General features: G+C 38.0%; 1 protein-coding gene across 1 annotated transcript in view; it reads right to left on the bottom strand.

Annotated features, from left to right (window-relative positions):
- Nucleotides 1-2,267, bottom strand: part of LOC104892769 (endoglucanase 9) — a 2,507-nt gene extending 240 nt beyond the window's left edge. The window contains exons 1-5 of the mRNA XM_010678771.3: nucleotides 1,964-2,267; nucleotides 1,005-1,658; nucleotides 669-780; nucleotides 419-582; nucleotides 1-334 (exon numbers count right to left, since the gene is read on the bottom strand). The exon at nucleotides 1-334 is cut by the window's left edge and continues 240 nt beyond it. Coding sequence (XP_010677073.2) covers nucleotides 17-334; nucleotides 419-582; nucleotides 669-780; nucleotides 1,005-1,658; nucleotides 1,964-2,191 — 1,476 coding nt within the window. The 5' untranslated portion in view covers nucleotides 2,192-2,267 and the 3' untranslated portion in view covers nucleotides 1-16. The remainder of the gene's footprint in view (nucleotides 335-418; nucleotides 583-668; nucleotides 781-1,004; nucleotides 1,659-1,963) is intronic.
- Nucleotides 2,268-13,841: the final 11,574 nt, after the last annotated feature.

Here is a 13,841-nt window from a genome sequence, read left to right as displayed (position 1 = left end):
ATTTTCGGGTTAGTTCCTAAGCAAAGGAAGCAAGGGTTCCAACCATAGCTGCATTTGTATATGTTGCTGGCTCGGAATGACTATAGTCTGTGCGGTCATCGTTGTAGGCATCATTCTGGTTTGGACCTCCAACAACTGCTCCAATCAGAAGGTTGGGATTAGGATTTGAGGTGTAATAGTAAGATTGGAAGCCATTGCTGCAACCAATAGCTTGTCGCTGTTGGGCCAAGGAAGGCAAGGAGGACGCTCTATGATGAACTCTCTTGGGATAATTTGCGCCATATCCTACCATGTACGACATCTTTATTGGGTTGTCTCCAAGTATGTAATTTATCTGCAAATAATTCATATGGATTTGTTCCTTAGAATGATCGCAACTTAGATAAGAGAAAGCACAAAAGTGATGTCAGATGAAAACCTGTCTTCTAGAGAGACGTCTTAAAGTTAATGGGGTGACCACGACAGAGCCGCAGTTGAATGTATGCCTAGAAACTGACATAAACTTGGCATAAGTTGTAAGTAAAAAGCTGATGGATGTCACATATTGGAGGTTACTGCCGCTGAGCTTATACATCAGACCTCCTGACATGTAGTAATACATGTTCATTAGTTATAATAAAAAAAACATGGGGTAGATGAAAGTTCAATAGAACTGGAAAATAATGCACCTGGTGTGTATTGGGTGGAAGTAGAAGGGCTGTTGGGCAATATGCGGCATATGAAATCTTCTGCTCCTTGCTTGAAAGGCTCAAAATTTTTATCCTTGTTCAGCAAGGCATTCTAAATAGGGAGGAAGATTTTTGTTCAGGAATTGAGATTGATTATAAGAGTGTGTTCTCTTTACCACAATTAATCTAAACTGAAGTCATTAGAACTGATTGGACCTTACTAGCCATGATTCCACCTTAGTTTAGTCTTAATCAGCCCAAAAAAATTTAATTGAGGTGAAGAGAACACACTTAAAATGGCCATTATTAAGATGTAAAGAAAGTGACTCTTTTTACCCTGGAGAGAAGGACTCGCGCACCAGCAAACTTGTTGTCCCAGCTAAAGATATCAGTGGCATCATTAGCTCCCAGTGAATTGATGAAATTTAAGTAATAGTTCTCTTTTGTTGCTCTGAATAACCAGGCTGCTCCCCATAGGAGCTCATCCTTGTACCCTGAATATGAACAATAGAAAGGGCAGACAGCTGATCTAAGAGAATCACTGTAAGCTCCCCTGTACTGTATAGCAAATTGCATCACTTTCTTTGCCGTCATCAAAAGCATAGCTGCGTACTTCCGTTCAGTGCTTCGAAGAACTATAGAAGCTGCAGCGAGTGCAGCTGCAGTTTCACCAGCAACATCAGAGCCTGGGTTGCTGGGAGAAACAGAGTAGACATTTCTAGGAGTGTCCATGTCTTCTGGTCTCTCCCAGCATCGGTGATCCGCAATGGGGTCACCCACCCCAACGTATAGCTTCCCGGGGGTGGCAGTTGCGCATTTGTAGAGGTAGTTTGTAGCCCAATGAATGGCGGCCCTTGTGTTGTTCAACTCAGGACCCATTCTCCCCCCAAACTCTAACACCCCCCATGATAACATGGTGGTTGTGTAAGCCATGGGAAAGTTGAATTTCACATTGTCTCCTGCGTCGTAGTACCCTCCCATTAAGTTCACCTGCCACATTCCAGGGAAATGTTTTAGGGTTCAATCTATTGCCACCACTTTTATATTCCAATTATGCAGCCTCTACTATTGTTTTATGGCAAGATATGAGAAGGTGGTTACAAAAACAAAAACAGAAATCAAAATTACATGTTGGTGTAAGAACAGTCTTTCCCATTATTGGATTGATAAGAATTAGAAATAGAACATATCAATGTTTGTATCTGAAAAACTCCCCTCTTATTTCCTAGACAATCTAGTTACTGGAAAGAATTTAGATTCCTTAAAATGAGAGAAAGAAAAGAAAAGTAACATACACCAGCGAGTGAACCGTCATGAAGGCCTGAATGAGATCGCCAGGTGACGCGTTGATCTTTAGGGAGTCTCCCTGATCTTTGGCCTTGGAAGAACAAGATGGACTTGGCCAATGCGTCTTTGTAGTCATGCTTACTGTTGACTGGCGTACTGCCTAAGCACAAGCAGTACAATAACAATGGCAAAGAGAACAGGTGTAAGTAGTTATATGAACTCATTCTCACTGCCATCTTAGTCCTATATAGTATACTAAGTACTAAATAATACTAACTGTTATAATTAGAAGTACTATAATCTAATTCTATATAAATGATCAAAGCTTGCCTTTAAAAACCTTATGCTGTTCAAGTATATATATGACTTGATATTTGACTTAAGAATTCAATCGAGGGACTGCAAGAAAAGGTGAGATTTTGGTTTATGGGATGCTTAGGCCTTAAATTATGCCTTTTTTAATGAGCAAGATTCGTTATTAGTTGGTTATATCTATCAGTATCTACCCAATTTCAACTGCAAGTTACCGGTATTGACCCACGTCCGTTTTTCACTGAATTGTATTGGTGCTTACAGATATTACTTGTTCAAATTTACAGTTTACAGTTACAACTTGCATGCTACATTTTTCCCGATAGCTCATGCATTGGTAGTTTCTTACCTTAGTTTATTCTTTTATAAATCCATCTTGCATGGACCCGATTTACACTAAAAATAGTATGGATCAGGCCGAGGCACGTGACTGGTTAAGAAGTACTCACTTTTAATTACCAAAAATAGATACACTATATCAAAAATAAATACACTATATGATACATAGGTATACTATATCAAAAATAGATACACTATATCATAACTACGTACACTATATCATTACTAGGTACACTATATCTTATAGGAACACTATATCATAACTAGGTACACTATATCCTATAGGAAAATATGTACTTAAACGCATTACAGAAACATACACTATATCAAAAATAGATATACTATATCAAAAATAGATATACTATATCAAAAATAGATATACTACATTATACATAGGTACACTATATCATTTTAACATATATTATATCATTTTAACATACACTATAACATTTTAACATACACTATATCATATCAATATATACTATCCTAAACTCACGTGATATGGATCGGGTGCATACTAATTAGTGTGCACCGGGTTCATATTAGTTTTTTTATTCTTTTTTTACCATCCCTAGTTATATAGGAGGTAATAGATCATAAATTCAAGGAAATTTTGTCAGAATTCATTCTTTGTAACCATTTTTTTTTTCCGAGAAAGCACCTTTTATAAATTTTGGGCACGAAACTACCTTTGGAATTCAAATACTTTTCTCTGTGGCAATAGTCCGATCGCAGGAGCTAGAATTTGTATTGATTTTTTAGAACTAATATCTTGTTTTTGTAAGTTTCATCTGGCTTATAATCAATATTGACTCTTGGTCATTCGCCATAAAAAAGAAGGAAAGTTAGGGGATTGGGGTGGGGAAGAAAAGTATGGCGAATAACCAAGAGTCGATATTGATTAATGATGATAAGCCGGATGAAACTTGCAAAAACAAGATATTAGTTCTGAAAAACCAATAAAAATTCTAGCTCCTATTGTCCGACTACTACCACATGAGTAATTTTTGTTCGATGTCCATGCATCTTTACCAATTGCAACCACCTTCTCTATAACATCAAAGGAGAAAAATAGTTTTGAAGCCTCATCTCTTTAATCCTACAAACCATTTAAACTCTCCATCGAAATGTGTGAAGAAAACATTTGGGAGAAAATAACCAAGAATCAACAGAAGATGGGAAAATATAACTCACAAAGAATGAGGTAAGAGATAGAGCTTATGGAAAAGTGTAATCCAACAAGAAGTATAAGTGGAACTCATTTTCCATTAATAGTTTGGCAGACTCGTAGGTAATAGTCCTTGGAAGAATATATGCAATGTTATTGATAAAAATCCAATTGTCAAAGATCTAGTATGGAAGGGTATGAAAGCGAGTGTGGTGCACCATTGTGATCTAAGTTGATGGAGTCTTGTGATCACCTTCTACTACATTGTGATTTTGCGTGGAGAGTGTGGTGCTGGTGATTAGAGTTGTGGGGTGCAAAATGGGTTCAACCAAACTCGCTCGAGTTGTATCTCATGTGGCGTAATATGGTGCAAGGGGTAAACTTTAAGAAGGTATGGTTCTCTGCTTTATTTGTAATAATCTGGTCATTGTAGAAAGAAAGAAAGGAGAGAATCTTCAAAGGTGTGTCAATGCGATATACATGATTTAGTTCTTCTCAGATTGGGTTGGTGGATTAAGACTTGGAATAGTGACTTCCTATATGCCCCCTTGGATATTGTCAGGTGCTCTGATATTCTAAAATGGAAAAGAAGTCATAAGAATAATGAGTTGATACATTGGTGTCCTTCTGTATATGGTTTACTGAAATGGAACACCAACGCGTCAGTAAAATTGGAGGAGAGGAAATCGAGTGTGGGAGGGGTCCTTAGAAATTGCAATGGTTATTTCATGGGTATGTTTTCTTGCTTGATACCTTTCAAATAAATCAATGAGGCTGAAATTTTTGCTATTTTCAAAGCAATTGATATTTCTCTGATGGTGGATTGGGTTCTTTATTTTTGTGTGGTAGTGGAATTCGACTCAATCAATAATGTTGTGGAGTTGTGCAATAGCAATAATGATGGACCGTAAACCCTAATTTTGAACTTAACCTCATTAGAACTACCACGAGGAGTTGGCCTAATCTTTTAATCATGTACAATGGAAGGGGGACGCAAACTATGTACTTGATCTTGAATACCTCTTTGATTTTTTTTTAAGGTCTTTACCTTTAACGTTAAATTCAATTATCAAACAGGTCCCCCTTTATTTTCAAAACCTCCTATATTTGAGAAAAATGTGAGACGGCAAAATAATTAGGTAGAGGGGCTAGTGCATGTATATATTCATATGGTTAATTATAAGAATTAGGATATATGTCAATGGCTAATGCGATCATCTTCTCCATGAGATAGGAGTTCGATTCCTGTCGGAAGCAGAAGTAAAACGAGGTAAAATGTATCAATGGACACAGGCCCGGCTAAGGCCATGTGCAGGGTGAGCAACTGCACAGGGCCCCTAAAAATACAAGGGCTCAATTTTTCGAATGGGCTGCCCAATGTAAAAAAAAAATTATTAATAATGAATGGGATTATGGGAAAGAAGCGTGGAAGTTGGAACAACAAGTAACAACACTCAAATCTTCCGTCATTCACTACTCATTCTCCCTCATTACTCTCCAACTTCCCCACCTCTTTCAATTCTCCAAAACGCCATTAACGGCTTAATTCAATAATTCCCTTTCAATTTTCCATAAATTCATTAAAGCCATTAATAGCAAACAACAGTCATATTAATTCTTTAGTTTCAACAGCTTAAAAAATCCGTTAATCTTAATTGTAAATTTCTGAGTTTAGTTGATGTTTGAGATTCCTTAATCCTTCTTCCTTCTCTTTGATTTTTCACTTTTCAGAATTCAGACTATAAATATATAATCATTCCAATCATAACCATGAGTAACCATCTTCTTCAAACAACTCTCAAATTTAAATCATAACAACTCTGCGAAATTGGCTAATATTCTACATTTTTGGATTCTCTGATCTTGAAGAACAAATGTATTAACGTAATTTCTTAAATCTGAACATTTTGTTATTTTTGTTGTTTTTAAATTTGATAATCTGAAATTAGGGGTTATTAATTTTTAGTTATCTCTTAGTTCTTAATTTCTTAGGGCTTAAAAGTTAGAATTGTTCAATTAACAAATTAACTTTTTTTATTTTTCAATTTTCATCTATAAATTCATATAATTAGGCAACAAATTTTTAAAATCTGCCGCTGCCTATCTTTTATTTTTTGGACTAGTCGCCGGACATTTTTAGTTGCCGGACTTTTTTATTTTTCATCTAATCAGTCGTCGGAATTTTTTATTTTTTAGTTCTACATTTTTTTTGGACTAGTCGCCGGACTGCTATAGCATATTCTGTGCGTGCGTTGCTGTCTTACCGGCTGGTGGCTGCTGCCTATCTGGTAAACCGTGTTCTGCTACATTGGTGCTGCCTTCTGTTGGACTGCAGGGAAGCTTGAGAACTCAATTTTTTTTTGTTTTTCGTAATCGCAAATTATATGATTTGTTTCGTGATTGTTGTAGAAATTTTTTAGTTATGTTACCGAAAACTAGAAAATATGATTATGGATTTGAAAAACACAAAAATAAAAAAAAATAATTGAAGAATTGACCCGTTCGCAAAGAGGAGCTCTTGATAAATTTGTGGTCAAAGAACAAATTTTATTAGTTGTATGAATTTTTACTTTTTGATATTTATATAATGTCGTTTTTATTTTACTTTTTGTGGCCTCATTTCTAATTTAACACAGGGCCCCTAAATTATAGGAGACGGCACTAAATGGCAGAATGTTTCTAGACAATTTGAGTAACATACGTTACCAATTTTTACATATATTCTTATGCTGGTAGGTATTTGGATAAGTAATGGCCACAAATTAAGTAGGCATATGGGGGAAGGTGTATGAATTTAAGGAGAAGCGAGGGTGGCTAATCTTCCGTCTCATTTTGGTACATAATATTAATATAATATTAATAATAACAATTGTCTTAGTTACTTTTAGATTTCTATGCATTCACGATAAAAAGTAAATGTTCATTATGTATTCAATAAGCAGGGCCGTCTCGTATAATTTAGAGGCTCTGTGTTAAATTAGGAATGAGGTTTCAAAGGGTAAAATAAAAACGACATTATATAAATATCAAAAAGTAAAAATTCATACAACTAATAAAATTTGTTCTTTAACCACAAATTTATCAAGAGCTCCTTTTTGCGAACGAGTCAATTCTTCAATTCTTTTTTTTTCTTTTTGCGTTTTTCAAATCCAGAATCATATTTTCTAGTTTTCGGTAACATAACAAAAAAATTTCTACAACAATCACGAAACAAATCATATAATTTGCGATTACGAAAAACAAAAAAAAATTGAGTTATCAAGCTTCCCTGCCGTCCAACAGAAGGCAACACCAATGTAGCAGAACACGGTTTACCAGATAGGCAGCAGCCACCAGCCGGTAAGACAGCAACGCACGCACAGAATATGCTATAGCAGTCCGGCGACTAGTCCAAAAAAAATGTAGAACTAAAAAATAAAAAATTCCGACGACTGATTAGATGAAAAATAAAAAAGTCCGGCAACTAAAAATGTCCGGCGACTAGTCCAAAAAATAAAAGATAGGCAGCGGCAGATTTAAAAAATTTGTTGCCTAATTATATGTTTATAGATGAAAACTGAAAAAAAAAATTAATTTGTTAATTGAACAATTCTAACTTTTAAGCCCTAAGAAATTAAGAACTAAGAGATAACTAAAAATTAATAACCCCTATTTTCAGATTATCAAATTTAAAAACAACAAAAATAACAAAATGTTCAAATTTAAGTAATTACCTTAATACATTTGTCCTTCAAGATCAAAGAATCCAAAAATGTAAAATATTAGCCAATTTCACAGAGTTGTTGTAGATTTGAATTTGAGAGTTGTTTGAAGAAGATGGTTGAACATGGTTATGATTGGAATAATTATATATTTATAGTCTGAATTCTGAAAAGTGAAAAATCAAAGAGAAGGAAGAAGGATTAAGGAATATCAAACATCAACTAAACTCAGGAATTTACAATTAAGATTAAGGGATTTTTTAAGCTGTTGAAACTAAAGAATTAATGTGGCTGTTGTTTGCTATTAATGGCTGTAATGGTTTTATGGAAAATTGAAAGGGAATTATTGAATTAAGCCGTTAATAGCATTTTGGAGGAGGAGCCATTAATGGCTTATGGAGAATTGAAAGAGGTGGGGAAGTTGGAGAGTAATGAGGGAGAATGAGTAGTGAATGATGGAAGATTTGAGTGTCTTGTTGCTCCAACTTCCACGCTTGTTTCCCATAATCCCATTCATTATTAATTTTTTTTTTTTAAATTGGGCGGCCCATCCGAAAAATTGGGCCCTTGTATTTTTAGGGGCCCTGTGCAGTTGCTCACCCTACACAGGGCCTTAATCGAGCCTGTCAATAAGATATATTCTTGTTACTAATTCCTTCCAGTTTCTCCTTCATAATTCATGTGCGAGGGAGTATATTGATACTCCCTTTGTTTTTTTAATTACAACGATTTTCTTATCTAAAAGTTTCATATTAATTGTAACATCTTTTTATTTTTTATTTTTTTTTAATTTACTCACTTTACTTTGAGGGAGGACCAAGGAGAAAGTACAAAAATATGAAAAAAAAACTAAACCTAAACTTAGTTTTTCTCTCTAACCATCCCGCTTTTTTCCCCCTTTCTCTTCATCGGTTAGGGGCTGTCATGGATGATTTCATTCATGGTAAGCCCCTTTTCTCTCTTGTTTTCACTTTTTATTTGTTCTTTTTTTGTTGAATAAGTTAGTCTCTCTTTATTAGAGTTTCTCGTGCCCTGTTATGGGAAGTCTAGTCGTCTCTGTTGATCTCCTTCTCCCCTATGGGAGATGTGAGTCTAGTTTGTTTATTTGTAGGTAGGGGAAATTGTTGTCAGCTTGTCATTGGTTGAAGTTGAAAATTGTCAACATGAAGGCACAGGAAGTTCGGATGCGGTCAACATAGTTAGATCAAAAATGTTCTTCTTAATAGACGCAATAAATCGGGAGAAGCAGATTTTGTGAAGATTAAGAGTTTTTTAGGGAAATACCAAGTGTAGAGAAAGGTGATTAGCGTAGAGATGCATGAAGAACAAATGCTAGATCGAAGAAAGGACCGAAAAACCTATATTTTGGGCACAATTCCCAGCAGACGGAAGGCAAGGTAATTGGGCAAAATAAAAAGTTCCATAGCTTTTTTTACCCTTTTACTGATGCGTACAAGAAAGATCTTGAAGAAACTTTGCATGGAACAGTAACCATGCAAACAAGAGAAAGAAAGACTCACAGTTTAAGACAAGAGAAGTGGGAAAGAAAGACTCACAAGTTATGTGAGAGAAACTCTTGATTTTAGAGAGAGAAAGGAAAAAATTGTCGTAACTTTTTGTAATTAAAGACGAAACTCTTTTTGTTGATGATATTGGAAGAGAAGTAAAGTAGCTTCAAAATTAACTTTAACTTGATCAAGCGAAATTTATAGGATATGATATCTCTATCTAGTGTAATTTGAAATTAAGGTGTATGATAAGTTAGGATATAGGAATGCTTGAGGGATTTCCGAATAAATCTATATTCATTTTTAGCGGTAAAATATACTTAATTTTTAAGTATAAATAAACAACATAGTTGTTTTTAGGGCGATAAATAATAGAGTTGATGAATAGGTGAATAGATAATGGAAAAAAACAAATAAGAAATATAACTTGCACAAGAAATATTACATTTTTTGTTCATCCTCGGGATAAACTTGGTACTCCTAGTTTAGCAAGTGTCTAGGTGACCTAAATTATAAATTGTAACCTTCTTTGTTAAGTGACTTCTGACTGTTACATGTATAGTATAGCTAATTCTTTTGACGTACAACAGTTTGTAATGAATATGCAATGCATTTTAACGTAGACAATTTATTTTCTGCATTTCAGTTACAACACAATCCGTAAAGGATAACAGAAAAACAAAAATTATAAAAAAGAAAAGCATTGGAATTTTAAAAATTCTGAGAAAGTATTTTATGTCTTTATGTCATTGTACGGGTTACACTTTTGCCTTTCTTGGTCAAAGCAGAAAATTTTGAATATACCACTCAAGAAAAAAAGAAAATTTTGAATATAAATTCTCATTAATATTACATATCAATGTCAAATTATCATCATGTACGATCTTGTTAGATAATCAAGAATCATCTAGCTAAGAGAGATACATCCAGGATGAAGACTTTGATAAGTCGGTTGAAAATAATCACCAACATCAACTACTATAAATACAATATAGTAGCGAGCATATTTTTTTTTTTTTATATAAAGGTAAAGAAAAAGAAGATTATGAGATCCTCCATATGAGAAGAGCTCCAACCTCATCGATTACAAGTACAATCTTCTATAGTAAAATGACTATCTACTCATATGGTGAATAACAAAAAGTGAAATCATTTCACATCAGCTATACTCTTCTCAATCTACTGTCTCTTGGTCTTGGAAGCAATACCCACTACAACTTAAACAAATATCCATCACTTATTATGTCTAATTAAAAAATTAACCAAAATTCCTTAAATGTTGCACATCCACGTAAATAATCCTTGCAGTGGATAAAAAAAATGGGTTTTATCACATAAATTGTCTTAACAGAGAAAGACCTGACTGTAGACTCAATGCAAAGTTTAAAATTCTGAAAAATTTGGGAAGATGAAACCAAATCACCTACCAAGCTATCCAAGATATCCTGCCTATTCAGAGTAGTTGAATTTATTGTCTACGGGATCATGTAGTACAACTTTAAAAGTTTAGTAAATAATAGAAGTAACAACAAGTCAGGCTTTAAGCACAATAGTAGAGTAGTCATTAATTTCCGCTAACAAGCGAACTTGCTTTATGCACTTCGTCTCAAAAAGGCTAACTTGGCGATCGAGCTTTACTAATCTTCGTCTTAAGAGTCAATAATCTACTGGCTTATGTGATGGAATGATAAACCACTAACGGATAATGAACAAGCAATCCAAGCACATCCACTATTAAGGGTTTATATGTGGAAAATTGGACTATTTGTGACCTTTTTCCTTAAATTATAGTGTTATTATCTCTTTATATTCAAAACTATTTTCTGAAAGAACTCCATGTTTCCTATGTACGCGATGCGTGCGACAACATTTTTTCTGGTCGAACTTCCGTATTTTCAAATAACTAACTTTATGTGTGTGCAATACATGTGCTGCGAAAACTTTTTATAATAGTGTAAGTTGATAATTTTTTCAATGTGATAAACAAAGTATGCACTTAAATGGACATAAGAACATCGCTTATTTTAATTTGATAAGTTTGAATTTTATTTTATTTATTTCTTTATCGAGTTGATTAATTATTTATTTCTTCCTTTTTATTGCTAATTCAAGTTTATTACAAATATTTTAATCAATTTATGTTTGTAAGATACCTTCTGTTTCTGCTAAAAAATTGAGGATGTTGATGTGTGCTGATCGAGAGATTTGATGTAGGCCCCAAGAAGGTACGTCTGAGCTCCGTTATCCGTACGTCGGAATCCTGCAAAAGGTAGGGGTTAGCCTACCCCGGGGGTGGTCCCAAGATCACCCCTCCGACGCTCAAGTCAGTAAATGATTGAGGTAGAGAGATAAAGTGATCAATGTAGAGAGAGATGCTCTGGATTTTGTAGCTTGGAATTCCCTACCTTTGTCTGATGAGACAACCCTTATTTATTGAGGATAGGGGCCCCAATAAATGAGGGCATTTTAGCCAGCTCCAGTTGGTGGAGGATTTGCTTCCCTAGATGCAGGGCTATTTTAGTAACTTTGCCAAAAGTGGGTTGGTCCAGGAAATGGGCCCAAACAATTAGCCCCACGCCAAGTAATCGGAGTGGAAATCGCCATTTTAGTCTGGTTGATTGGCGGAATAAGGTGATTGCATTTTTGCCGATATTGAGCAGAACCCGCAAATCTTCGTCAGAGATCGCAGTGGACGAAATCTTCTGGCGCTAGGATTAACCCAACACGGTGAAACGCCCTGGTGGGGTTTAGGGGGTAACGCCCCCAAACTTTTTCGAAGTATAGGCTGGCCGAGCAGCTCCCCCAAGCCTTGCTGGCTGAGTCCGAGTCCGAGCCTGGTTAAGAGTCCGACCTACCTTGGTTGAGGGGTCGACCTGGTGCCTTGGTTGATGGGCCGACCAGGTGCCTTGGTTGAGAGGTCGACTGGGTACTCGAAGCTGGCCGACCGAGGGCATTTGAGGTTGGTCGAGCTGCTGCTCAAGGATGGCCGACCGGGTCTAGGTGATGCCCTGGCCGAGCCGGTACCTTGTTGTTGGCCGAGCCGGTGCATTGTTGCTAGCGGATCGGGTAGCTTGACTTCATGGCCGACCGGGTGGCCTGACTTCATGGCCGACCGGGTGGTCAGCCTTCATGACCGATCGGGTGATCTGCCTCCATGGTCGACCAATGCTATAGCCGAGTGGCCTTCATAGCCGAGTGGCTCTCAAAGCCGAGTGGCCCTCAAGGCCGAGCAGGTGTCATGGTCGAGTGGCTCTTATGGCCGAGCAGCTCTCATGGCCGAGTAACTCTATGGCCGAGTGGCTCTTATGGCCAAGCAGCTCTCATGGCCGAGCAGCTCTCATGGCCGGGTAGCTCTATAGCCGAGTGGCTCTTATGGCCGAGAGGCTCTCATGGCCGAGTAACTATATGGCCGAGTGACTCTTCTTGCCGACCGAGTGCTTGGTGGAGAGACTCACGTGGCCAACCGGGTGCATGGCCGAGTGACTCCTCTGGCCGACCGGGTGCTTGGCCGAGTGGCTCACTTGGCCGACCAGGTGCATGGTCGAGTGACTTTTCTGACTGACCGGGTGCTTTGGTGGAGAGACTCACGTGGGCGACCGGGTAGGACGCTACTCGGATGAGGGGATAATGATCCCCATGTCGTCCGAGTGGGTACCGATGAAGTACTTCGCTTGAAATTCGCTAAGTATGAGAGCGACTCGTCAAAGGAGAGGGGGTCTCCTAGTGGCCGAGCAGGTCGGACGCCACTCGAATGAGGAGCTAGAGCCTCATGCTGTCCGAGTGGGTCCCAATGAAGTACTTAGCTTGAATTTGGCTAAGTATGAGAGCGACGCTCCTCGAAGTGCTGCGGGAGGTCATAGACGCTTCTCGAGATGCCGACGATGTGCCAATGAAGGAATTTCTCGACTCGGGGGGGAAATGGGCCCCATGTTTGGCCGAGGAGGTCGATTTGTTTGCACTTAGCTATTTTCGCTAAGTGATAGGGTACTCCTGGCGTGGCCGAGGAGGTACCGCGAGATATATGCTCGACTCGGGGGGTTAATGAGCCCTATGTTTTGCCGAGGAGGTTGATTTGTTTGCACTTAGTTATTTTCACTAAGTGATAGGGTACTCTCGGCATGGCCGAGGAGGTACCGCGTGATATATGCTCGACTCGGGGGGCTAATGAGCCCCATGTTTGGTCGACGATGTTGACTTGTTTGCACTTAGCTATTTTCGCTAAGTGATAAGGTACTCCTGGCATGGCCGAGGAGGTACCGCGAGATATATGCTCGACTCGGGAGGCTAATGTGCCCCATGTTTGGCCGAGGAGGTTGATTTGTTGATACTTAGCTATTATTCGGCTAAGTTAGTTAGGACGCTCCTCTTATGACTGAGGAGGTGCCAATGATGGAGCTTCTCGACTCGAGGGAGCTAAGGAGATCCATGCTTCCCGAGGAGGTCTTCACGACGCTACTCAGATCCCGAGTAGGTCCAATTGTTGATACTTAGCCGTTTTTTGGGCTAAGTTAGTCAGACGCTCCTCTTCTGACTGAGGAGGTGCCAATGATGGAGCTTCCCGACCCAGAGGGCTTTGTGAGCTCTATGCTTCCCGAGGAGGTCTTCATGACGCTACTCAGATCCCGAGTAGGTCCAATTGTTGATACTTAGCCGTTTTTTCGGCTAAGTTAGCCGGGGGAGGCTTCTTCATATGTGAGTGTTGTTGGAGAAGTTTTTTATTCAGGGGATGACGAACATCGTCGCACCTCCATCAAGTGTATTCATTGGACCAGCTGAGGCGTTCAAGCAATTAGCCCCACACTTGATGATCGGATAGGGTAGCATCATTCCTTCCCAAGGCGATCGTCCAACGGAACTG

This window comes from Beta vulgaris, chromosome 1 (assembly GCF_026745355.1).
Source record: "Beta vulgaris subsp. vulgaris cultivar EL10 chromosome 1, EL10.2, whole genome shotgun sequence".
NCBI lineage: Eukaryota > Viridiplantae > Streptophyta > Magnoliopsida > Caryophyllales > Amaranthaceae > Beta > Beta vulgaris.
The sequence above is the reverse complement of the archived record's forward strand: the minus strand, read 5'-3'. Positions and strand labels throughout refer to the sequence as shown.